Source organism: Caretta caretta, chromosome 27, assembly GCF_965140235.1.
Source record: "Caretta caretta isolate rCarCar2 chromosome 27, rCarCar1.hap1, whole genome shotgun sequence".
Taxonomy (NCBI): Eukaryota; Metazoa; Chordata; order Testudines; family Cheloniidae; genus Caretta; species Caretta caretta.
In genome coordinates this window covers 14,986,937-15,012,973 of record NC_134232.1, presented here as the reverse complement: position 1 = coordinate 15,012,973, position 26,037 = coordinate 14,986,937, and the positions used below count along the sequence as shown (strand labels likewise).

Below are 26,037 nucleotides of genomic sequence, written 5' to 3'. Positions count from 1 at the left end.
TTGTGGCACCTTAGAGACTAACCAATTTATTTGAGCATGAGCTTTCGTGATGAAGTGAGCTGTAGCTCACGAAAGCTCATGCTCAAATAAATTGGTTAGTCTCTAAGGTGCCACAAGTACTCCTTTTCTTTTTGCGAATACAGACTAACACGGCTGTTCCTCTGAAACCTGTCAGTAAGGTGACAGTTATGGCTTTCCTCTTGCAAGGCTAGCTTACCGGGTTTTTGGCTGGGGGAGTGTTCAATCGAATGGATTCTGTGTCTCCGAGTCAGGTAGCTAAGCATGTTACAGTACTCCATGAAGTGTGGACTTCAGTACCATGAAAACAACAAGGAGTCCGGTGGCACCTTAAAGACTAACAGGTTTATTTGGGCATAAGCTTTCGTGAGTAAAACACCACTTCAGATGCAAGAACCATGATTCAGTACCATGGTAACCAAGCCCCTTGGGGTTCTGAGAAAAGCTTGTGGTAGGTCAGAACATGTCTAACCAGTGGTCTTTAAATAACCCTTAAACAGGAACCTGGTTTTTATACCAAGGATTTAGTCTCTCCCTGCCACAGCACTCTGCTTGTCTAGGGCCTGCTAGTGAATGCTGACATCTTTATTATAGGGGAAGAAAATGGTTGTTAAATGCCTAATACATAGGCTTTGCAAACTTAAAGGAGTTTTGGGGGTTATAAGAGGGGTCAAACGTTGTACTAACCTTGAGAGAGGGCAAGTGTGCCTTTAATGATCTTTGGTGAAGCAAAACCTCCTTATATCACTATAACAATGCTGATTCTGGCGGGACCCACCGGAGAGTGCCAATTCAGGACAAATTGCTTAAAGCAGGGCAGTTACCGCCCAAGACTGGGGTTTTTCCACCTCTCAGGCAAACCAAACCAGCCAGAGAGGTCTTTGGTTTTACCCCACTGGCTAACCATAAGTCACACAAGCAATTCCCTTAAACACTTCAGTTTCCCAGTATCCCCACCAGTGCCACTCGTTATGGGGATGAATGGTTATGAAAACCAATACCCCAGTAAAAGAAAAAAGTTCTCTCAGTCCCAAAGGACCAAGCCCCAGACCCAGGTCCTTATACAAATCAGATTTCACCCACAAATAACACTGCCAATCCTTTAGAATCTAAAGGCTTTTTCATAAAATGAAATATATAGATGAGCTAGAATTTGGTTAAATGGAATCAATTACATCCAGTGATGGCAAAGTTCTTGGTTCAGGCTTGTAGCAGTCACAGAATAAATTGCAGGTTCAAATCAAGTCCCTGGAGTACATCGACAGCTGGGATGGGTCATCCGTCCTTTGTTTAGAGCTTCCGTTTGTAGCAAAGTCTCTCCGGAGGTATGAAGCAGGATTGAAGACCAGATGGAGAGGAGGCATCAGCCCTTTATAGTCTCTTGCCATGTGGTCTTTGCTTTCTTTTGTCCCAAGGACATGCTATCCAGCACATGGCATAGAAATACCTTAGAGTTCTGTCCATAGGCAGGTCCCTGCATACCTTGCTGAGTCATAAGGCGTGTCTGCCTTCTCTCAATGGGTCAGTTGTATAGCTGATGGCTCTTAATGGGTCATCAAGCAGGCTAGGCAGAGCTGACACCAACTTGTCTGGGATGTCATCAAGAAGCAGAGCAGAAGTTTGAAATACAGTCCATGTAGAGCCAATATTCATAACTTCAACTACAAAAATGATACACATATACAGATATATAATATAACCAAAGGAGTACTTGTGGCACCTTAGAGACTAACCAGTTTATTTGAGCATAAGCTTTCGTGAGCCACAGCTCACTTCCTCGGATGCATACTGTGGAAAGGTGTATAAAAAGATCTTCTACACTTTCCACAGTATGCATCCGAGGAAGTGAGCTGTGGCTCACGAAAGCTTATGCTCAAATAAATTGGTTAGTCTCTAAGGTGCCACAAGTACTCCTTTTCTTTTTGCGAATACAGACTAACACGGCTGTTACTCTGAAACCTATAATTATAACCAGCCACTCATAACCTTTCCATAGACCCCTCACACAACAACCTTTGTACAACATTTTCTGCAAATATAGAACAGTGGTTGCACAGTGATCTATACGGTTACAGACTCGGTCAATAACATTACAGTCACTAACGCCAAGGTGTCCCTGCCAAGGAATTCAGGCAGCATCTTAAGTAGTTGATAGTCTAAGTACTTCATTGGGGGCTCTTTCTTGAGCCGTGGTAACCCCGAGCAAAATGAGATTATTTACGTAGCTTGCTGCAGGTGCAGTCCTCTGTCTTCGTGCACAGTTTCTGCCATTCGGTATAGCCGGCTCCAGGGGTGCATACTGGGCCCACTGCGGCAAAGAAGTTAATGCAGTGAATGTATCATGCAAAGCTGTTCTGCCAAGTTATTCCTCAGAATAAATTAATGCAAGCAGAATTGGTGGCAGAAATTAAGCCACTAACTTGGTTGTCAAAGGGTCCTATAAAGCTTTAGGATTCATATGAGCTTGCATGGGAACCTGGCTATAGTAGGGTATGTCTACATTGCAATTAAAAAAGCACAGCTGGGCAGTGACTGCTGAGTTGGGCTCGTGGGTCTTGGGTGGAGAGGCTGTTCAGTTGGAGTGTAGATGTCTGGGTTCTGGGACCCTCCCATCTTGCAGGGTCCTAGAGCTTGGGCTGCAACCCAGCTCAGATGTCTACACTGCAATTAACAGTCCCGTAGCTGGAGTCAGCTGGAACAGGCAAGATGCAGGTGTCTAACTGCATTGTAGACATACCTGTAGTGTACATCTGCCAGTGCTTTGAGCTGCTCTCAGATGTCACATATTCAGGCTGGTGGGCTTGAGTGTAGCAGAAGTGGCTTGTTCAGACCCTGATCTAGGAAGTAACGCCCACTGAGTAATTTAGGTTATCAGCAAATCACACCTCACCCTCTTCTTTGAATGTGAAATTGGGAAGCCTTTTCTGGGAGGGGAATCTGTGGTGCTCTGATCTGTGCTGATTGCTGTGGGTTACTGGTTAATTTTTAAGATGTAGTTGTTAGACACTTAAAGCTCTCCATGGCCTCTGCTCTGTCTGCTTGAGACGACCTTTCCCCATTCCATATGTCCTCAGCGGATCTGAGCACCTGCTGTAACCTCAGGAGTTCCCCAGATCCAGACCTGGCTCGGTGGGAAGGGCTATTGGCTTTGGAACGTCTCCCTTGGTCTGGACTAGCCCAGTGTGTCGACTTTCAGAGCATGTTGCATGGCTCCTCTTGGTGTTTTTTGTGGGGCATGTTGATGGGGAAAGGGTATTGCTGGCTGTGCTTTTAAACAATTGTCAGGGTGCCTAGGTACTCAGGTAGGACCTGATTTGCTAAATCTCTAAAATCAGTATAACCTGCCTTGCACTGTGCTTTGGCAATATTTTTTCTTCTACGCTGAAATTGCCCAAGAACTTAGGTACCTTAAATAGGACAGAATAAAGGAACCCTGCATCCCAGTGTCCTGTCCAGATGCTTCCAACAGAAATATAGCCTGGTTACCAATCCTGACACCCAATATCTCTGAACTTCTCCTTGCTTGACGTTTTCTGCCCTATGTTGCTCACCTTAACTCAAAGGAGCAGTGAAGGAAACTGCAGAGTTGTCCAAAGCTGAAAGCTCTCTGAGCTGGCAAACATTGGTGTTTGCCAAAGATTTGTACAGATAGAACTAGAGCTTCTTAGCCTATAGCTTCCATAATCAATAGGCTGTAATCGGTTTGTCTCAAACACTCCATTGGTCAAGTCTTGTTTCATGGCCATTGAAACTGTTGTCCAGCAATACCCTTCTAGGGCTGGCAGCATGCAGCTAGCAATAGGGCTAATTGGGCCCCTAACAAGCCCTTCATAGCAAATGTAAAGCTGAAAGCTTATTTTCAGTGCTCTTCTGCTTATTTCTTCCTCTATGTATTGGTCCAGCTGCCCACACTGAGCCTACCCAGTGACAGTGTGACATGGAAGAGTAGAAGGTACCAAGAACTGCATGAAGTCATCTTTAAGGTGTTGTCAGACTGGCCAGCTAAGGCGCTGGTTTAAATTCAAATCCCAGCTACAAACTAGTGCTGCAGTAATTAACATCTGCAAAACTCTTTTGAATAAGCTGGTGGTCTTGTAAGTGAAACTCGCTTCTGAAGGCTGAGTGGCAAGACGCCATCTGAAGCTCTTTGTTACTATTCACTCTAATGCAGGGTGGCAGACAGCAGCTGTGGCAGGCAAGGTTGAGGAATGTGAACAGCTGGATGCTACAGAAGCGTCTGATGGGCTGAATCCTTATAAACTGCTGGGCAGGGTCTTTGGTAATAAACCTCTATCACTTGCCTCAAAGCCGACCGGGCTGCTGAGGGGATGTCTATCTCAAACACTAGATTGTAGTTAGGTAAGAGCGGTGACTCATCCAGCAGGAGCTCACACCTCGCCCAGTGGGGAGCTCCTCAGCAAAGCAAGACAACACAAAGGTAGGAGCTTGTGCCTGAACCTCCTGTGACCTCCAACTTCTGGGTTCTCTAACTCGTGTCCGGCGGCTGTATGGTCTGAACCTAACTCAGGGGTGGGCAGACTTTTTTGGCCTGAGGGCCACATCGGGGTGCAAAACTGTATGGAGGGCCAGGTAGGGAAGGCTGTGCCCCCCAAACAGCCTGGCCCCTGCCCCCATCTGCCCCCACCCACTTCCCACCCCCTGGCTCCCCCCCTCAGAACCCCAACCCATCTAACACCACCACCGCCGCCCCCTTACCATGCCGCTCAGAGCGGCAGGAGCTCACAGCCCTGCTGTCTGGACTGAGCCAGCTGCACTGCCCATGCAGTGGTGTGACTGCGGGGGGAGGGGCCGGGGGCTAGCCTCCCCGGCCTGGAGCTCAGGGGCCAGGTAGGACAGTCGCACAGGCCAGATGTGGCCCACCTCTGACCTAACTGCATATTCATCAGTCCTGAATGTTTGAGCAATTTATTTAGGGTAGGTTTCAGAGTAGCAGCCGTGTTAGTCTGTATTCGCAAAAAGAAAAGGAGTACTAGTGAAACCTTGGAGACTAACCCATTTATTTGAGAATAAGCTTTTGTGAGCTACAGCTCACTTCATCGGATGCATCCGATGAAGTGAGCTGTAGCTCACGAAAGCTTATGCTCAAATAAATGGGTTAGTCTCTAAGGTGCCACTCGTACTCCTTTTCTTTTTATTTAGGGTAGTTGTAGTTGGATGCTATTCTTGCTCTCCCAAAGTCCCGAACTGTAGCACTGGCTTTCACCAGAGTGTCCAGTCTTCATCTACCCCCAAACAAAACTGGTCTTAAATCAGCAAGAAGTGTTTCTGAAGGGGGCTTGGTGCTCCCTGCAGCTCTTGGTAGAAGTCTGCTAAATATCTTTGCCTCAGGCTTGATTTTTGGCACTTGTGTGTTAGGGTTCAATCCTTGAATCTTCTGGCAAAACTTACTGGAGGCTGCTGCCACCACAAACTTTGGGCAGGTAAATGGACAACCTGCTTAATGTATGTTCTCTCTTGCTTCACTTAAATCTGACCCCTTCCTGCTTATTGAAAAGGGATTTACTTCTGTGCATTAGGACCTGATATAAGGAGAGTTATTTTTACACATCGAATCCAAAAGTGTAGCTCACCTGTATTCCGAACCCCACCTTCCCCCCGAGTACCCATTGCTAGCTGTCTGTTTCAGAGTGCCACAACAGGGACAAAGTGCCTTAGCTCAGCCCTTGCACTGTCCATGGCTTGCCTCTGCCCACTGACAGGATTGGCAGTCTGCAGCTTCAGCTTATGCTTTCCTTTCATTTGTGTCCCAGCTACACTGGTAATGTCTGTGGTTAGTCTGTAATTTGCCTTTCCTAGCTGATACCCCCCAAGGTGGTGAGACACATTAATAAACCAAAAACTACCACTGCATAAATTTTGGCTTGTGGTATAAAGGAGACTGGAAAATAGCTATTATCACCAATAGAACAAATGACACTGCCTTGTAACGCAAGTTGTTAGCTGGCAGATATCCCTGGCTAGGCGGTCTCATTTTCCTCTTAAAAAGGGTTTTTGACCTCTTAGTCTGCATTCTGAAATTTCACTAGTTGGAATAGGCCCCATGGCTTACCTTGCATCGTAACCAAGATTGCAGAGGTTCTCTGAACTTCTCCTGGGCCAGCCTTTCTCTGATCAGTTGCATAGCGAGCTGTCCCTTCCTGTGCACAGGAGGGAATTATTGAAAGTGAGAAGCTAAAGATCCAGAAATCCTCTGGAAGTGGTAACTTGAGGCAAGGGGTGGAGGGTGCAGCAAGTGCTGGGATTCCTCCTCTTTACCAGTCTCTGCGGTTTCCTTATGGAAGGAGGCATCTGCATGCAAACTGGATGGTAGGAGCCTGAACCAGGCATTGACGTGCAAGTCTAACTTCAAACTCATTATGATGCTACTTGCTTTTCAATGGTGAGAAACAGACTTCAGAAACACTTGCTGGAATAGGAGCTTAACAGAGGACTCCAATCTAATGGTATGGGGAGATGAGTCCATCAGCTCTAAGAATGCCTGCTTCACCGGCTGGGGACTTGAACTTCCACGGTGGCTGGAGTAGCGAGGGTGGCATCACCACTCGCTCTGTGTGGTGTGAACGTACCATTAAAGCAGAGATGAGAATTGGCAGCCTGCCTGTCATGCCTGCCCACGTCCCAGCACACCTACTTAGATTAAAGTCGTCAGTCTTGCAGATGACAAGTATTGACCCACAGCACGGTTGTCCATTCACTAGCAGATGTTCATGCGAAAGGGTTGTGAAATGAAAATGGTTTTGTGACTGGCAGGAGCTGAGCTGCAGCAAGGCGTGGCGTGTGCGGCAGCTGCTGAGCTTCCGTACGATTACTGATGTTAGACGGCCATGCGTCACAGCACAGCTTGTGAGAGCAGAACTGCACCCGTATTTGGCATATGCACAAACTGAACACTGCTATTTTTAATGTGGCTAATTATATAAACTGTCTGAAATCAGTTAGCAACTTGTTCTGCTTTAGGCCTTTGCTAACTTTGAGTTTAATTCAGAATGTTTTTATACCTAGTTGTAGGCCGGAAGACCTCAAACAGACTTAAAGCCAAGCAAGAAACTGAAAATACTTACTGTACCTTCCCTGCTGCATGATGTATCTCTCAATGATTGCATCCAGAAGCATGGATATGTGACACAGTGCTTTCCCAATTGTAAGACCGCACTGTAGCTGGCAGTGAAGGCTAGACAAAGGTCTAAGTTACAGCTGCAAGAAACTGCTTACAGCTGGCATCAGGAAGTCAGGGAATTTGTCTCCAAGTACAGTGTTGGGCATGATCCCTTCTGTACTGGTTTGGTGTGTGCTAGCTTTGGGACCGAATCACAGCAGTGTGCTGTGGAATTATGTCAAGGGCCTAAAGCATCAGAAGTAAATAAGTGACTTCAGATGCCAAAATATGGCCCTGGTGCCTGATTTGAACTACTGTGCTTCAAATATTCTTCTGAAGCAGAGAATAGAATGCATACGTTATCATCCTTTAACCAGCTCCAGCACTTGTAAAAGATGCAGCATTTACAATCCTGAAGACAAGTTCTCATTCCCCATGGAACACATAGAAGCAGTGCCAGGTTCCTCCTGGCTCTTACTTCCGCCCTGCCTGAAAGGGCCACCGTTAGAGGCACAAGGTATCTCAGCTTGGGCCAGGAGTAAGATGCTTCAAACCCCTGGGCAATGCAGTCTCCTTATAAACTTTTCTTTGGGAGTGGGTGACTTGGAGCCTGCTGAGAACTGTCGTACAAGCTGTACTTCCTCCGGTGATTCTGCTCTGGCTTACATGATATGACCTGATTGCAGGATCCCGGGTCTTCACTTTACTTGTGAGGCTAGTGAAACAGGAATATGGGTCACATTGAGACTTGATGTTGCCAGCAAACTTGTTCCCTTGTGTTGCCTGCTCTGGGAATCTCAATCTCATTTCAGAGGTCATTGTTTGGTTGAGGTACAATTTGCATGGTATTCAATGCACAGAATGTGACCGATCTGAAATAGCAGCCTAGTGTTTGCATGTTGCTGATAGAATCTGCCCTGTTAAACGAAGACAAGGTTAAACAAACAAAAGCTGTTCCCCACACAAAGAGGGCTACACGATTAGAGGAGAAATTCTGAGGGATGGAGGAGGCCAAGTGCCTCAGCCTGGTACAGGGGCAGAGCCTTTCACATGCACATCTCTGATCTGGATGGGAACCAAGTTGGCTGTGGCTAGAAGTAATGAACATCCAGACTGTCAGAGTCTTGTAAAACTTTCTAGTGGAGTGATTTCTCAGTGTCTCCAGAACCATCCCAGCTGGCACCCTTGTTGGCATTCTTAGAGGGCATGGGGGGCTGACCCATAACATCTTACAACTAGAAGTGCCTTTCCAGAAAGGGATTGAGTAATGCTGGGAAGCTTTGTTCTCATTCCCCCATGGATGTTAAAAAGGACAAGCTAAGAGCTTACAGGTGCAGCTCACGCATGGTACCCAGGCATGGCTTGTCCTGATAGGACTGTCTAGCTAGTGTGACCAAGGGTTAGTGCTTCGGTACCCTGAATTCACTGTGTTATCTAGCTGTGAATGTTGGTGACATGAGTAGTCATCAAATTCTGGGGGTGTTCTCTCCTGACTGTGCTGCATCAGGACCAGTGCATGTTTCCTTTGTTCCTAATGAATGAAGTGAATTCCCATATGCTTAATGTCATTGGGTATGATGATCCTTTTTATAGCAGAGCATTATGGCATTTAACAGACAAACAGGATAATAAAAAGCAACAAGTTTGCAAAAGCAAATCCATAACCCTCTGCCCAGCAGTGTCTTGTACAGATGGGCTTCCGATGAAGTGAGCTGTAGCTCACGAAAGCTTATGCTCAAATTGGTTAGTCTCTAAGGTGCCACAAGTCCTCCTTTTCTTTTTGCGAATACAGACTAACACGGCTGTTACTCTGAAACCTGTTGCAAGATGGTCCTTCCAAAGGAAATAATGCGAAATGTTTGTCATGGCTTTCTGCCTTAGTCTGCAGGTAGTGAGAACTGCGGCAGGAATTCCTTGCTTTCTAGTCACTCATTACATGTACAATTATAATGCACATTCAAATGAACATCATCCTTTGGGTGGAGTGAAACTTGCATCTAATCCTGTTTGCCTGTAACTTGGTTGTCAGTGTCATGGGAATTTTTAGCACTGTTGCAGGAATCGTTTTAGACAAACCATTGCTGGAGGAATGATTTTGCTTGTCACCTGGGATTTGTTGACAAGATGGACTATGGGGATCCGATGCCTATGCTATGATGCCTTAGCTATGAACGTGACCCTGTAGAGCATGCTGAGTTCCAAACCCTGTGCATTGCTAAGTAATTGCATTAGTGTAAGTGTGACAAGGTGCTGAGCAGGAGGGCTGCAGAATCAGCCCCCTGCCATGCCAGCCCCATTTGGGTGAATAAAGTGCAGCTGGTTGGAAAAACCCTGCCCTAATTGGGGAATGAAAGCCAGCTGCCAGCCCAATTCACCCTGAGCTGTATAAGAGGCTGGGAAGAAGGAAGCAGGGTGGTGGGACAGAGGAGTGAGGGAGTGCAGGAGGGAGAAAACCCTTTCCTCCCCCAGGCTCAGACACGAGGAACCCAGAACTGTGTATGCTGTATGGTGAGAAGCTGGTGGGAACAGACTTATAAATCACCAGTGGTTTTAGAACCTGAGGGTCTGAGTGACTTTCTCAGCCCAGCAGGCGCAGGACCCAACAGGGCCCTGCAATGAACTGTTACAGTAAGAAATGACAGGTGTATTTTCCGTCTTGCTCTATGATCAGGGGCTGAAATCTTCATCGATGTAGCTGTTTCTACACATGCACATTCCCAAATCCTGTCCCAGGTTGGTGAGGGAGTGGTTTTCCATAGCTGCCTTCACAAACCGGTAATTACTGATGAGGGGTTCTTCAATGTCACATTGCCAAAACATGTGATGGATGATAGCTCAAGTAGTGTTTGTTTTGTGGTGCTACTCAGAGGTTCTCTCCCCCCAACCTCCCCATATCAGGGCTCCGCTCTGTTTGAGGACACAGCCTCTCAGAAGCTGCTCCTGTTCCAAAGAGCTTAGTCTAAAGTGGTTTGTCCGGCAGGAAATCTCCTAGCTAGCTCAACCTGAAAGCAAGATTATTCTCTTCCAAACCCCCTTGCCACCTCCCAGAATTTCTTTAGGGTCAGAAAGCTCAAGGTTCTGTTCGCCAACTCCTCAGTGTTTCTACAGCGCAGTTAGGTACAATCCTGAACAGAGCTTCCAAAGCAAGCTATTTCCTATAGGCCATCTCTGGCAGCACAAGCTGGACTGCTCCTTACAGCATGTCCAGCGACACCTGGATGTGTGTGCATGCACAGAACTGCCAGTCTGGAGCAGCTGGGAATCCTAATGACCAAGTCCGATGTTTGGCTGAGAAACAATTCTATCTAAGTAGGTCTTTTCAAATGAAGATATTGACATCAGAGCTCTGTGACCTGGGGTCCTTGAAGTCTGCTGATTTGAGAAGACTTGGGCTAGAGTTTCTTTTCAGGAAACTACCAAAAGGGAGTCCCTGCTGGGCATGCTTGGGACTCCAACTCAGGAAGACAACACTTGCTTTTTGGAGCTTCCCCTAAGCTGCTCTTTGGTCAAACTGGAAGCGCATTCACTTATGAAGCTGAAGTGCTGTTAAGGGAATAACTGTTTTCCAATCTGATTGGACTAAAAATTCTTCACTCTGGCCAAAATGATAAAATATGAATTAAACAAAGAAATAAAGGAAAAGGGAGCTGTATTGGGATGGTAAAGAGCATGAGTAGCAGCTTGGCATAGGCTGGAATGATGTGATGGACTGAAGTGACAGACTGGACAGTGATTGAAAGCATACAGTAGAACAGGGGTTCAGGATCCCTCGAGGGGTCGTGAGGTTATTATCTGGGGGGGGTCGCAAGCTGTCAGCCTCCACCCTAAACCCCGCTTTCCATCCAGCATTTATAATGGTGTTAAATATATTAAAAAGAAAAGGAGTACTTGTGGCACCTTAGACTAACAAATTTATTAGAGCATAAGCTTTCATTGGCTACATGAAATATATTAATTTATAAGGGGGGTCCCACTCAGAGGTTTGCTATGTGAAAGGGGTCACTAGTTCAAAAGTTTGAGAACTACTACAGTAGAACCTCAGAGTTACAAACTGACTTGTCAACCACACACCTCATTTGGAATTGGAATTATGCAATCAGGTAGCAGCAAAGACAAAAAAGCAAGTTACAGTACTGTTAAATGTAAACTACTAAATAAAGATTTGACAAGGTAAGGAAGCTGTTTCTGTGCTTGTTTCATTTAAATTAAAATGGTTAAGCAGTTTCTTCTGCATAGTAAAGTTTCAAAGCTGTATTAAGTCAATGTTCAGTTGAAAACTTTTGAAAGAATCCTAACGTTTTGTTCAAAGTTGGAACAACCTCCATTCCCGAGGTGTTTGTAACTTGGAGGTTCTACTATATAAAGTTAAAGTAATCTCTGCTTCCCAGACACTGCATATGCTAAAATTGATAACAGTTGATTTTGTCATTGTCCCCCCGTCTCTATATTAGTGGTGTTAGAAATCAACATGAGCTCTAGTGATTTCTACTATGTATGAGACTGATCACTTCATGGCCTTTGGTGCGTTGTCTACTACAGTGAGGTGGCAAAATTTGTAGATGAAACAAAATTACTCAAGGTAGTTAAATCCAAAGCAGGCTGCAAAGAGTTCAAAGGATCTCACAAAACTGGGTGACTGGGTAACAGAACAGCAGACGAAATTCACTCTTGATAAATGCGAAGTAATGTACATTGGAGAACATAATCCTAATGATACATACAAAATCATGGGGTCTAAATTAGTTGTTACTAGTCAGAGATTTTAGTCATCGTGAATGGTTCTGCTCAATGTGCAGCAGCAATCAAAGGCTAAGAATGTTAGAAACCATGAGGAAAGGGATAGATAAAGAGACAAAATTATCCTAATGCCATATGTAAATCCATGGTATGCCCACACCTTGAATGCTGCTTGCAGTTCTGATTACCCCATATCAAAAAAGATGTATTCGAGTTGGAAAAGGTACCAACAAGGGCAACAAAAATGATTGAGGGTATGGAACAGCTTCTGTATTCTGCAAAATTAAAAAGATGGGGGGCTTCCCATCTTGGAAAAGGGATGATGTGGGGGTGAGGGGGAGATAAGAGGTCTATAAAAGCATGACTGGTGTGGAGAAAGTAAGGAAGTTTCAGAGTAGCAGCTGTTAGTCTGCATTCACAAAAAGAAAAGGAGGACTTGTGGCACCTTAGAGACGAACCAATTTATTTGAGCATAAGCTTTTGTGAGCTACAGCTCACTTCATCGGATGCAACAGACTCCAATGAGAGGGTATTCCAATTCAGCAGTCTCTTGTTGGAGTCTGTTGCATCTGATGAAGTGAGCTGTAGCTCACAAAAGCTTATGCTCAAATAAATTTGTTAGTCTCTAAGGTGCCACAAGTACTCCTTTTCTTTTTGCAAATAAGGAAGTGTTTACCTCTTCACATAAAAACACAAACCAGGGATCAGCCAATGAAGCAAATAGGCAGCAGGTTTAAAACCAGTTTTAAAACTTCATACAATGCACAGTCCATCTGTGGAACTTGTTGAACAGGGGATGTTGTGAAAGCCAAAAGTGTAAATGGGCTCAAAGAATGAGAAGTTGATAGAAGGGAGATCCAGCAATGGCTGGTAGCAAAGATGGTCAGGTGCACAACCCCATGCTCTGGGTGTCCCTAAGTCTCTGACTGCCAGTAGCTGGGGATGGATGTCAGGAGAGGGATCGCTTGATTGCCCTGTTCTGTTCATTCCTCTGAAGCATCTGGCACAGGCCACCATTGGAAGATTGGCTATTGGTCTAGATGGACCATTGGTCTGACACAGTATGGCCATTGTGTTTTTAGTTGGGAGTGTCTCTTCCCATCCAAAGAGAATAAATGTTTGACTTTCTTAATGGTGTGTTTCTAATACAATGATTCTTAATGTGTCGTCATACAGACTACTTTGTAAGATCCTCTGCCTTCAACACCCCACTCCCCATGACTTCCTGTGTTTCAATCTCTGGACCGCTAAATGCTTCAGGAACTCCTGGTTTAATAGGCTGCATTTGGCTAAGCTACCTAAGCTCTTACATTTCTAAGCATTCATGAGCTTGGACCACATTTTCACTTTATGCAGGTGGCTTGACCCTTGGCTTGCTCATAAGGGAATAAAGGGGCTCTGTGTTGTACCGTACATGCCAAGGCACTGAAGATGCGTTAATCCCACTCCATGTGTAGCTAACCTCACTTGCCAGAACAAGTACCCTAGTGTGTGTGTTGGCTCTAACGATTTCTGCCATGGCATAGCTTAACAAAAAGGGGTCGGAGGGGCTCATGCAATTTGGCTGATCTCTGCCCTGTATGAAGCTAGTCTGTTCATTATCCAGTTTTTGGTAGGCAAGTGTCCAAACAATACTTGGCAGGAATCACTCCGGGTTCTCTGCTACCTGTCTTAGCAGTGAGGAGAGCATGGTGCATGGCTAGTGTCCCTTGTGGCAGGCTCCAGTCTGGGGCTCACTTCAAACCAAGTACTCAGTGAGAGCACTGGCAAGGGCAAGCTGAGGATGGTTGGTCTTGAGCATTAACAAGTACCTGATCCTTCCTCCAAGGATGGACCGACGATGCACCCTGATTACTTGGAGATTTCTGATTGAGTGGGAGGGGATTCCTTCCTGCTTCTGCAGGAGATGAGCTCGCTTCTAGGATATATGATCAGACCAAACTCCTGCTGCAGGGGGTGCCAATAATGCAATCTCTGTCTTCCTCTTTCAGTTGGAAACCCACCTTCCCTGAGCTCATCAGCATCCACAACCAGCACAGTCCCCTTGCCCCTGGAGTCTGTGCTCTTGACCCTGCTGCACTGTAAACCACCATGGCGGGTCGAGGTGGAGCTGCTCGACCGAATGGACCAGCTGCTGGAAACAAAATTTGCCAGTTCAAACTTGTCCTCCTGGGGGAGTCTGCAGTGGGGAAATCCAGCCTTGTCCTGCGGTTTGTCAAGGGCCAGTTTCACGAGTACCAGGAAAGCACAATTGGAGGTGAGTGCTCAGGGCCCTGCTGGGGAAGCAGCAGGAGTCCTGGCTCGTGAGCTAGAGGGTTGGTTTCAAAGGAGCAGGCTAGAGGCCAATGCAGGGGTTAGGGCTGGAACTCCGAACTCCCTAGTTGTGCTGCTGATGCTGACCTTGGGCGAGTCCCTTCCCCAGGCTGGAGTTCCTGGCTCATAAAACGAGTTTAATTCTTGCCAGGCTCAGCAGTGCGGGATCTCCTTTAAGTGTTCATTAAAGCACCATGCAGTTCTTGGGTACAAGGACCTCTCCGTTTAAAGTCTGGCTTGGATCCCAGTGTAGGTGTGGGGTAGGTAAACTCAGCCTGCTGCCTTTCCAAAGCCGGTGAAGGGAGTTCATAAAATCCTGCTTCCGGACTCCTCAGGCTTTCATAGGCTGACGACATTGCTCCAGTGTCCCCTCTCGCTGCGATGGGTGAAGTTGTCACAGGGACACTAAGTTGTTGCCTGTGTGGAAAAGTTAACTGAGACCCAACATACTTTGTGCTGAGATGAATGTGTTATCAACAGGGAACCAGGAGAGTCTGCCTGGTACAAACTAGGACTCTGCCAGCTGGGAACCCCTGCCCTGAGGGAAGGCGATCTTGAAATGACTTTCTTAGAAAGCTGCTGCTGTGCATGGATGCTAAATAACCCATAGCTCTTTAGAGTATGGGGTTTCCCCAGTGTCCTCGACTCACTTTCCCTTCCCACACAGCTGTGCAGTCTGCGGTCTGGCTAGTTGGCTGCCACTCTCCACCCCACAGTCAGCTGCATCAGAAATGCTGTACACAGAGAGAAGCTGCTAAGCTTGAAAACCTCTGAAATAAACCTGGTGGCCTGAGCTAGTCTGGCTTGGCAATCATGCTTCCAGCTGCTGGGTGGGAAGCTCAGGCTGGCAGAAATTCATAAGACTGGGCTGATCCAGTATGGCCAATGGTCTAGCTACCAGTCTTAGGATGCTCACCTCTAACAAAGAGACCAGGAGGACTTGTGGCACCTTAGACTACAGCTCACTTCATTGGATGCAGCTCACGAAAGCGTATGCTCACATAAATCTGTTAGTCTCTAAGGTGCCACAAGTCCTCCTGTTTTTGCAGATACAGACTAACACGGCTGCTACTCTGAAACCAGTCACTTCTAACAGTGCCAGAAGCTTCAGAGGGAGTGAACAGAACCGGGTACAAGTGATCCAGTCCCAGCTTCTGGCAGTCAGAGGCTTAGGGACACCCAGAGCATGGGGTTGTGCCCCAACCATCTTCACTACTAGCCATTGCTGGACCTCCCCACCATGAACATGTCTGATTTTTCTTTTGAACCCAGTTATACTTTTGACCTTCACAATATCTCCTGGCAACGAGTCCCATAGTAGACTGTGCATTACATGAAAAAATTCATCCTTATGTTTGTGTTTAAACCTGTTGCCTGTTGATTTCATTGGGTGACCCCTGGTTCTTGTCTTAAGAGGTAAAGAACTCCCCTTTCACTTTCTCCACACCAGGCATGATATTCTAGACCTCTGTCAACCCCCCTTAGTTGTCTCTTCCAAGCTGAACAGCCCTGCTCTCTTTGCTCTCTCCTCCTATGGAAGCTGTTCCAGACCCCTAATTATTTTTGTTGCCCTTCTCTGGACCTTTCCCAGTTCTAATGTATTTTCCCTATCCGCAGGGAAGCGGTAGTGACTGACATCCATTTTACTTAACTGCTGTCAATTCTCCACTGCTCCCCAGAGTAACCCAATGTGGAAAATAACTTCATACTTGGCCTCTGTCTGGCATTAAGTCCAGAAAATCTGGTCTAGGAATTCTCTAGATACAGAAATGCAATTCACAAATATTCTCTGGAGTCTGTGGGACTGGTGAACCTTAATGGCTTTTGGTGTGTTCATCTGAGATGAAGAAAGCATGTTCCATTAGTCAAGCAGGACCTTTAGACCTGTCCTATGAATGGTCTCTTCCGTTTGAAGCAGGTGAACCGCTGGCAGTGATCTCGCTTCTCCAGCCCAGCGTTCTGCCATTGCTTGCTTTGACAACTGCACAGCTTACCTTAGACATTCGATGGCATGTCTGTATCTGACTGAGGGCATCGGGCCTAGGAAAGTAGGGTTAACCCTAACACCCATCCTACTTGATTTGGTGGTTGTCAAATCTCGCAGCCTTGTCTTGATTTTAAAATGCCCAGAAAGCAAAACGCCCTTTGCCATTTGTAAAGGAAACTAGTGGCTGAATGTCACGAAGGGCAGCTGAATCGAGCTCCCATGGGAGTTTGGAGGAACGTTAACAAGACGGGAAAGCTTGTTCCGGAACTCCAGAAATGACGGTCTGATACAGTCTGGCAGAGTAAATGGGCCACTGGCAAAGAGCATTTTTCGCTGCAGTTACATGGCTGAAGAGACTTGCTGGCTGACCATTGGTAGAGTGCGTATTAAAGTGCTCCTGCTGTTGAGAAGCTTCCAGGGCCCCCTCGAAAGGGTTACAGCAAAAGGCACTTTCCTGTGCAGAGTAATCTTTTCAGTGCAGAGTAATCTTTTCAGAGGGGGAAACCGGGGCGGGGGGGAGGGGACTCCTTTGCAAGCTTCATGTAAAAAGCTGCCTGCACTTGGCTTTGAGCTTCACTTTCAAGTGTTGGCAAACTGGCTTGTTCTACACATGCTGTTGGGAAGTAACTTTACATCCTTTTTGGAGGTGAAATGGAGGCTTCAGCCTTCCTCCTGGTAGGGCATCACTCGTGCCACAATAGCCACGAGGAGGCTGTCGAATGAGTCCCACTCATCGCTGCCGTGATGATACTGACTGTCCTGCCTGATAGAGCTCCAGGCATGTCCCCGAACCTCAGGAAGGCCTAAACCCCAGCTCTCCACCAGCATGCGCTAGTGTGCCTGTGATTGCAGCTCTCCCCTTCCACCTCTGCTCCTGGGTGCTGGTTAGGACATTGATCCTTGCAGCCCCTGAGTGCAGGGGTCATGGAAACACACTCCCCCAATGCAGGGGGTGTGCATGGCAGGTCTGGGCCCTCCAACAAGAACGGCAGAAAGGGAAATGATGCAGTTAGAGCTTGGCCCTCTGGTTGGAAGGGCAGAGTTACCTTTCACTTTCACTTCATGGAGGGAGCCTTTCCAAGCTCGTAAAAACAGGAAGAGACAACAGCCTGGTGTCGTGATGTATGGTCAGTGACTTGGGTGAGATGTGCAGGACTAGACAAAAGCATGAGCTAGTTACACCAGCCAAATGGACAGGCTAGTGAATCTATTCAGGATCTTTACTGCTTCAGTGAAGCCACATGGGTGTGCTTGGTGTGACGAAGTGGGACTGTTCTTAATGTTTCCTCTGAATAGTGTGGGGGTGCCTCAGTTTCCCCTAGGCAGTTCTTAAGTATCTAGGTGGTGGGGTAAGGGTGTATGATCATTGCAGTGCCCTAGAGGGCATGTGTGTGCAGGAGTCTGGACACAGAGAATGGCCGACACCCTGTTTCCTGGCAACTGATGGCCTGGGCCCTTCCCCCCCTGCAAGGTGAGAGCTGAAGGGTTGGAGAACAAAGGAATCAGGTGACCTCCTGGCCCGGGAAAGGAACAAAGCCCAGAGGAGGAGGGGCTGGAGGGGTTTTTCAGTTTGGGGCTGGCTGGGACATGGAGTGAAGTGCAGACGTGGTTGTCTGGCTCACTGCCCCCCAAAATGGACCCAGCTGAGGGGTCCCGTTCTCTGCACCTGCAAGCTCTGTTTTAGACCATGTTCCTGTCGTCTAATAAACCTTCTGTTTTACTGGCTGGCTGAGAGTCACGTCTGACTGCGAAGTTGGGGTGCAGGACCCTCTGGCTTCCCCAGGAGCCCCGCCTGAGCGGACTCGCTGTGGGAAGCGCACGGAGGGGCAGAGGATGCTGAATGCTCCGAGGTCAGACCCAGGAAGGTGGAAGCTGTGTGAGCTGTGTGTCCTGCAGACAGGGTGCTCACAGAAAGGCGACTGCCCCAGAGTCCTGACTGACTTCATGGGGAGCAGTTCCAGAGCATCGCCCAGGGACTCCGTGACAACTGGTGGCAGCGGTGGGATGTACTGCACCCCGTGGATGGTGCTTCCTGCAGTAAGTGACTGGGGAGCAGTAACACGAAGGGGGATTGCCGAGGACCAGGCCTGCTGAAGGCTCAGAGAGGAGCGGTTTCGGGGGGCGGTTAACCCCTGGGAGTGTGTGACCAGCGAGAAGGATTGTGCAGTAACAGGGTTCCCCTGGGGACTGCAGCGAGCAGTCCAAGGGGCGGAGGAGTCTGCAGCTCGACCCTGGCAAAGAGGTGGTGACCTCGAGAAGGGCTGGCACACTAGGGGTTCTCCCTGGAAACCGTGGGGAGCTGAGAGCACACGGGCCTGTGAGTCCACAACAACTTGGGAGGAGCGGAGTGATGGCCTGTCACCGTCTCCTTAAGAAGGACATTGTAACCCTGTGCAGAAAGAGAGGGTTGAGCGTTGGAAAGTTCACCAAAGCAGAGTTAATCGTGCAGCTGGAGGAGGATGACCGCTCTAAGGAACAGATTCCTGACCCCAACTGGGGCTATAGCAGGATCTGGGAGCAGCTGGAGCGGGAGCCAGGCATCGCCAAGACTCCTGTCCCCGACCAGACGGGGGTCTTCACGATCGGGTTCCCCATCGGGGGATCGAGACGGACGGGATTGGAGCTGAGTCTGAGAGAGCAAGAGGACCGTGGGAGACAGCGAGAGCCCGAGAAAGAGCTGCAGAAGCAGCAGCAGGATGAACTGGCGGTGGTGGGGCGGAGAGGCCGAGGGGACCTCCCCGGGGTGAGTGGGGATAGATCCCGGGGGGCCAGTTCCGCAGGGAACCTCGAGACTAAATTGCTGCCCCTAGTTAAGGGGGGGGGTGTGGATGCCCACCTCACTGCCTTTGAGCAGGCTGGAGATCTGAACCAGGGGGACCCTGCGGAAAAGCCCCGGTGTCTAGCTCCCTTGCTGGGTCCCAAGGCCACAGACTCCATCAGCCAGATGGGTGGGGAGGTGGACAGGCTCCCACTCCTGACCCCAACCTATATGTCTGTGTGGAGTTCCCTGGGGTCAGGCCCCTCGGACCCCCAGTGGGAGCGGAAGGGGATGGTCAATGGGGAGACATTCCTGGGGTGGCGAGATCCTGGGACAGAGAGAACTGGTGTCAGACCCTGGGTGGTGCAGCCTCAGAGGCTGAGGGCCTGTGTGAGCTGGGTGAGGGTCCCAGGGACGAAGCCCCTCGCCCTGCCTATGGCCCAGATCCCTGTGCAGACCCAGGAGGGGTGGGGCTGGCTGGCCGTTGGGGTGCCCCAGGACACCAGCTGCGAGACCCTGTTGTGGGGTGACTGTGTCTCTTTGGGACAGGATCCAGGCCCTGCTCCTGTAACTGCCGAGGGTTTGAATTTGAATCCAGGGAACCAATCGGTGGAGAGGGAAATGGTCAGTGAAAATGCAGATGACCTGGCTGGCAGCAGGGAGGAGCCGCTAGGCTCAGGCTACCTGCCTGCCTGTAACCAGACCCCTGGGACTCGGTGGGACAGAGAGATGCTCCCTGCCCCCTTGCACACCAGACTGGGGACTCTCGCTGGCTCTGATGCATTGAGGAAAGCAGTGGCCTGCCCCCACTGGGACAGCAAGGGCAGCGCTGAGCACAGTGGGAGCTGAGACCCCAGCTGAGTGGGGGGAGACACAGGCAGGGCAGGGGATCTGTGGGGAGTGGCAAGGTGCTTGGTAAGGGAAGTTTGGATGAGCCTAGGCAGCCTTGTGAGCTGATGGCTGTGTCCAGTCAGCAGGGTGGGAAGGCGAGGAGAGTGGAAGATGAGAGTCCCTGGACCTTACCTGTTAGCTGGGTGGAGAATTGGGACAGTGAAGGAAATGGGTCTCTGTCTGTCAGGGGTATTGACTTGCCTATGGAGGGAGCTACCCTGATCTCCAAGCAGTTGTCTGTGACCAGCCTTGTGTGCTGGGACAAAGGGAATGAGATCCCAACCTGTGTGTCTGGTAAAGGAGAAAGTGTGTCCGGCTCTTCTTGGTCTGTGGAGCAGACAGAAGGGGCCTTTCAGCCTGTGATGGTTGAGGGTCATGCAGTTGTCTCAGAGCTGGTTCTGGATTCAGCTAAAGCCCAGGAAGGGAAGGGTCCTAAGTTTCTGTCTGCTCGGGAGAATGGCCCTGTAACTAGGTCGCATCCAGTTAGGGTCTATGTAAAATCCCCGAGACCAGACAATTCTGGTGCTTGTATTTTGCCTGTTGCTAGTGTGTTGTTGGAAAGGGTGTAGCAACTCTGTCTAATCAGGGTGAGATCCTAGCCAGGGCACAAGGAGAGCAGGAAGGTGATGTGATTGTGGAACCTACTGAGGGTGTGGAAACCTGTAGCTAGAAGGAAAAGATTCCTGAACTTGTGTGTGGCAAAGGGAAGGAGAATGCTTCTAACCTTTTATCTAGGAAGTCTGTAAGTTTGCATGAAAGGGGATTGTGTAGGAATCCGCCTGATGGGCCAGAGGTGATTCTGGATGTAAGGGAGACCCAGAAAGAGTCTGTAGTTGCTCAGGAAAGTGTTCCCCTAGAGCAAGCCCTAGGTAAAGAGGGTAAGAGCAGAATTTCTGGGAGGGGGTGAATTGTTGCATAGAAAAGCCCTCGGGAAAGGAATCCTCATGGAGTCTTTGCAAGCAGTTTACTGCCACTGAAGGGTGTGAAAGTGATTTAATCAAGAAAGTTTCAGTTCCTAACAGCCAGAAATTTTCTGTTGTGAATGGGTCCACTGACTTTCCTGTTGAAAGATCCAGTGTGGAGAGCTTTGAGAAGGTCTCAGATGGAGTGAAAGCTGTTAAGAAAGGTATACCGTCCTATAACCAAGTGGCTGTGTTTGGCCAGCTTGTTGGGGAGACAAGGTTGTGGAGAAAGGGATGTCTCCATGCTAGTTCTGTAAGTGAACAGTATGTGGCCCAGGTCAAGATGGGGGCCCTTAACCAAGAGAGCCCGAATTGCAGCCCTCCAGACTGGAGCTCTGGGAGAAAACCCAATCCCAGCTTGACCCCCTGGGGTTTTTGGGGTGGCCAAAGGGCATGGGCTGCAGAAACCTTCCCACATGCAGCCTGCTAGTGCTATTGACCACCCCCGACCTAAGGGAGGGCGTGAAACTGGAAGGGCCTGGTGTAACTCCTACCAAGGAATGGGAGAGATGCTGGGGCATCCATGGGAACGTTGGTGGCTTCGAACTTCCCCAGGTCACCGGCTAAAGTGACCCCGCTCAGTTCGATCTCGAAGGGGGGAGAGATGTGACGAAGTGGGACTGTTCTTAATGTTTCCTCTGAATAGTGTGGGGGTGCCTCAGTTTCCCCTAGGCAGTTCTTAAGTATCTAGGTGGTGGGGTAAGGGTGTATGATCATTGCAGTGCCCTAGAGGGCATGTGTGTGCAGGAGTCTGGACACAGAGAATGGCCGACACCCTGTTTCCTGGCAACTGATGGCCTGGGCCCTTCCCCCCCTGCAAGGTGAGAGCTGAAGGGTTGGAGAACAAAGGAATCAGGTGACCTCCTGGCCCGGGAAAGGAACAAAGCCCAGAGGAGGAGGGGCTGGAGGGGTTTTTCAGTTTGGGGCTGGCTGGGACATGGAGTGAAGTGCAGACGTGGTTGTCTGGCTCACTGCCCCCCAAAATGGACCCAGCTGAGGGGTCCCGTTCTCTGCACCTGCAAGCTCTGTTTTAGACCATGTTCCTGTCGTCTAATAAACCTTCTGTTTTACTGGCTGGCTGAGAGTCACGTCTGACTGCGAAGTTGGGGTGCAGGACCCTCTGGCTTCCCCAGGAGCCCCGCCTGAGCGGACTCGCTGTGGGAAGCGCACGGAGGGGCAGAGGATGCTGAATGCTCCGAGGTCAGACCCAGGAAGGTGGAAGCTGTGTGAGCTGTGTGTCCTGCAGACAGGGTGCTCACAGAAAGGCGACTGCCCCAGAGTCCTGACTGACTTCATGGGGAGCAGTTCCAGAGCATCGCCCAGGGACTCCGTGACACTTGGATCAGCTGTTCTGCCCAGAAAGCCACTTCCAGACAGACACCTCTCCATCTCTGACCCACATCTCTCTGGAGTGGAGCACGGCCCGAGCATGCTGTACTTGATCAGCAGCCTGGGCACTGAAGCCCTCTTGGCACAGAATGCACTGCGATTGCCTGTGTAGCACTTAGTCCTTCATCACCCTGCCTGCATGCCTCAGCTAGTTCTGGCCTGACCCCCCCCACCTGCTGAGGAGAGGGAGTCTCCATTGTCCACAGTCTGTGACCTCTGAGCCTGGCAAGAGGGCTAGCTGCCATGTGGAGAACTAGGAAGGAATTTGTTAGTGTGGCTAGACCGCTTTTAGGTGACAATCACTGCTGTCCAATCACTCGGGCTGGATTTGAACCCGTCACCCAGACCCCTCTCCGCATATGCACAGTGTGCCCAGTCATTTAACAGCATCGTCAGCCAGGTGAAGAGCTGCTAGCCCACTGCTGAAGTCAGTCATCTGCAAGTCTATAGCTGGCCTCCGCTTCATTGTGGGGCATTGGAGGAACCCCATTTGAAGAGGGGCCATCCAATGGCCCTGTCCTTGTCATCCCTGAAGTGGTTTCCACTTGGCAGTCCAAACCTGGTGGGCCAATGCTTGGGTCGGTGATAGTCCGTTAACAACTGTCGTCGCTGACCACTCATTACACCAAGCAGATGCCACCATCGTGTCCTGTGGGGGTATTAATGACCCAGAGGAGAGGCTTAGTCCATTACCAATTCCGAACCATCAGTCCCTTGGTCTGTGGTAACTTTAACTTAAAAGTGCACTGCGTAGCAAGCAAACCTTATTAAACTGACGTTGCCCCAGGAGTTACCTGGACTATAGCGACTGGCTTTCCTGACCGCTGTCCGGGGCTGAATGACACTGTCCCCTAGAGGGACCCTTGGCTGCTTTACACGTAACTAACGGCCTCTGCAATATTTGTAGCACTTTCCGGTTGTCCCGGTTACTGGCTGAGGATGTAGCTGGCTCTCTGTGCAGCACCATGGTCAGAAATGGGATTCAAAGTAAAGGGGCATAAAACCAGGGGGTTAGAACCTGACCACAGGGCAGGAGACAAGGAGCCAGGACGGCTGGGTTCCATTCCTGGCTCTGCTACACTGATCTCGGTAGATCAGGTACCCACTCCTCACCTCGCTTGTAACACGGAGGTGGGATAGGAAATGCTCTGAGATCTCCAAAGGCACTAGGGACACAATGGTCTCGCATCCCAGGGCTGTGGACGTTCGCACTGGAAGACACGTGCTGAGATCCCACTCTGCGCTTTAGCAACCGTGTGAAAAGAGCCTCTAAATTAGCCTGTCTTCTGTCCAAAGAGCAAGTCCTCTCCCGGTGTGCTGCAGGAGCTAGGTGTGTAGGGTACAGTAGCATGTGTGCTCGGATGTGCCATGGGGCAGACCAGTTTGGCTGTGTTAAGTGGTTCTCTGGCTGCTGTAACTATGGTTTGGTTCCTGTCTCTTACTACAACAACATGAGCGCCTAAATACCCTACCTGGAGCCCATGCAGCCACTGGCAGCATACCTGTCTGCTCGGGTAATGTAGCCCTATCTGGGGTCCCCCCAATTCCTAGCTGTGACATTCCCCAGGCTACAACCTGGACTGCTGTGTCCCTGTAACTCTGTAGCCCAGAGTGCCTTTTCGCTGCTGGGCTGTCCATACAGCCACTCCTGGCCTGCTCTCAGCCTTCAGCCTGCAAAATCCCAGCCAGCCATGAATTACCTACAGGGCAGCACCCGCATTGCCCCAGCCTGGATGCCCAGAAATGTCTTACACTCTTCAGCAGCCTCCTGGACAGTATAAGCTTGGAGATAGTCTGTCGTTCCAACACTGGGAGTGATCATGCACCAGCCTTTATCTCCAGTAGAGGTTTCTCAAACACTGGTTTAGCTAAAACACATTTAACTAGAGAGATTTCAACTGGCAAGGCATAAAAGTCAGAATTGGTTACAAATAAAAGGAGAAAACCACAAGCTAATTCTGAAACTTTACCAAGCCTAATAGCTTGAAAAGCAGAGACGATTTCTCTCCCCAGTAGCTTTTGGCAGTCTGGACTGGCTGGAAAACCTGGCCAGGGGCCCACAGGTCAATGATGGTTCTCCCTCTTTCATGCAATGTACAGAAGAGGCAAGAATGCCGGAAGCACCCGAGAAGTGGGGGGGGGGGGAGGCACCAGCACCTGAACCATGGCCCCACCCCACTCCACCTCTTCCCTGAGGCCTTGCCCCCTGCTCACTCCTTCCCCTGTCATTCACCCTTAAGGCAGGTAAAAAGTGATGGGGCCATGGCCCTCTGGTCCCCCCCGTCCCCCTCCGCCCATTCTGGTGCCCTTGGGGAGAGGCTGTTAGGGACACTTCCCCCCCCTTCTACTCCACCCCTTTCTGCCTGAAAAACCCCGGCTGGGTGAGGAGGGCAGGTAGTTTCCTTGTGTATGGGAACTCCAGACTGAATTCAGATGAATGGTGAATGTCTTGCTCACAGCTCCCCCCTGCTGGCGAATGCCCAGGTCAGCAGGTAAGGGCTCTTCGGCCCTTTGCTGGCGTGCTAGGGTGTCTGTCTGAGCATTGCCCAGAACAACCACGTATTAGTGACCATTGTCTAGCCGAGTCTCCTCCTTTGACATGCAGTGCTGTTACGCACATTTCAATGGGATAATATGCAGCAGATTAGGAGTTTTCAAAGGGTACCTCCAAGGCATCCTTGGTACAAATCAAACTGTATAAAGATGGGTTTCAGAGTAACAGCCGTGTTAGTCTGTATTCGCGAAAAGAAAAGGAGTACTTGTGGCACCTTAGAGACTAACAAATTTATTTGAGCACAAGCTTTCGTGAGCTACAGCTCACTTCATCGGATGCATCCGATGAAGAGAGCTGTAGCTCACGAAAGCGTATACTCAAATAAATTGGTTAGTCTCTAAGGTGCCACAAGTCCTCCTTTTCTTTTTGTATAAAGATGGTGAACATGGTGTGTGTGTGGGGGGGTCACTCTCGTGCAAAGAGAACCAGGTTCTCAGAGGCCACCTGGCTTAACCCAGGGCTGTCCGGCTCCCTTAGAACTAACCAGCCGCTTCTCCCCCAGCCGCCTTCCTAACACAGACTGTCTGCCTGGATGACACGACGGTGAAGTTTGAGATCTGGGATACAGCGGGACAAGAGAGATACCACAGCTTGGCCCCGATGTATTACAGGGGCGCCCAGGCAGCCATTGTCGTCTACGACATCACCAACACAGTGAGTACGGAGCTGCTGGCCACAGACCAGCTTGCTGGAGGGGAGAAGGGCCAGTGTCTGGGTACCCTGCTCCTTGGGACGCTGCAGGGATGGTGTCGGCTCAGGACTGGGGGCCAGCGGTTTGGGCGGGCGGGGGTCATCTAATGTTTGCTCTGGCACTCCCCATGTGTTGCTTTCCCTTGGCTCTGTACGGGGCTCTAGGGACCTAGCCACTGAGTCTTGACCAACAGCACTTGGAGGCAAACCATTCTCCTTGCTGACTGGGGTAAGCCTCTCCTGCCTCTGTGCCAGGCAGGAGTGGGGAGAGGCTGCCCTCCCTCACCACTGCCTCCTTCTAGGACACGTTTGTACGAGCCAAGAACTGGGTGAAGGAGCTGCAGAGGCAGGCCAGCCCCAACATCGTAATTGCATTAGCAGGCAACAAGGCTGACCTTGCCAGCAAGAGAGCTGTGGACTTCCAGGTAAGCAGGAATCGGAGCAGACGCTGCCCTAGTTCAGAGCCAGGGAAACAGGAATTTTTCCTTCCGTGGTCTCCAATGTCCAGCTGAAACCTATCCAAGGGGCTTCATTAAAGCCCTCGGGGAAAGTTGTGTTCCAGGCAGCTGCACCATGGTAACCCCCAAGCCCTGCTTGAAGGGAAGTGGAGCCCACCTGTGT

The 26,037-nt window shown here is 49.6% G+C and overlaps 1 protein-coding gene and 1 long non-coding RNA gene across 2 annotated transcripts in view; one reads left to right on the top strand and one right to left on the bottom strand.

Moving 5' to 3' along the window:
* The window catches only part of RAB5C (RAB5C, member RAS oncogene family), a 39,906-nt gene that overhangs the window by 11,360 nt on the left and 2,509 nt on the right, over positions 1–26,037 (top strand). Inside the window, exons 2-4 of the mRNA XM_048830066.2 lie at positions 13,864–14,129; positions 25,229–25,380; positions 25,719–25,841. Coding sequence (XP_048686023.2) covers positions 13,964–14,129; positions 25,229–25,380; positions 25,719–25,841 — 441 coding nt within the window. The 5' untranslated portion in view covers positions 13,864–13,963. The remainder of the gene's footprint in view (positions 1–13,863; positions 14,130–25,228; positions 25,381–25,718; positions 25,842–26,037) is intronic.
* Positions 344–6,819, bottom strand: LOC125626733 (uncharacterized). Its single transcript, XR_007353834.2, has 2 exons — positions 6,089–6,819; positions 344–1,679 (listed from the first exon to the last, which is right to left on the bottom strand). It is a non-coding gene; the product is annotated as an uncharacterized LOC125626733 (long non-coding RNA).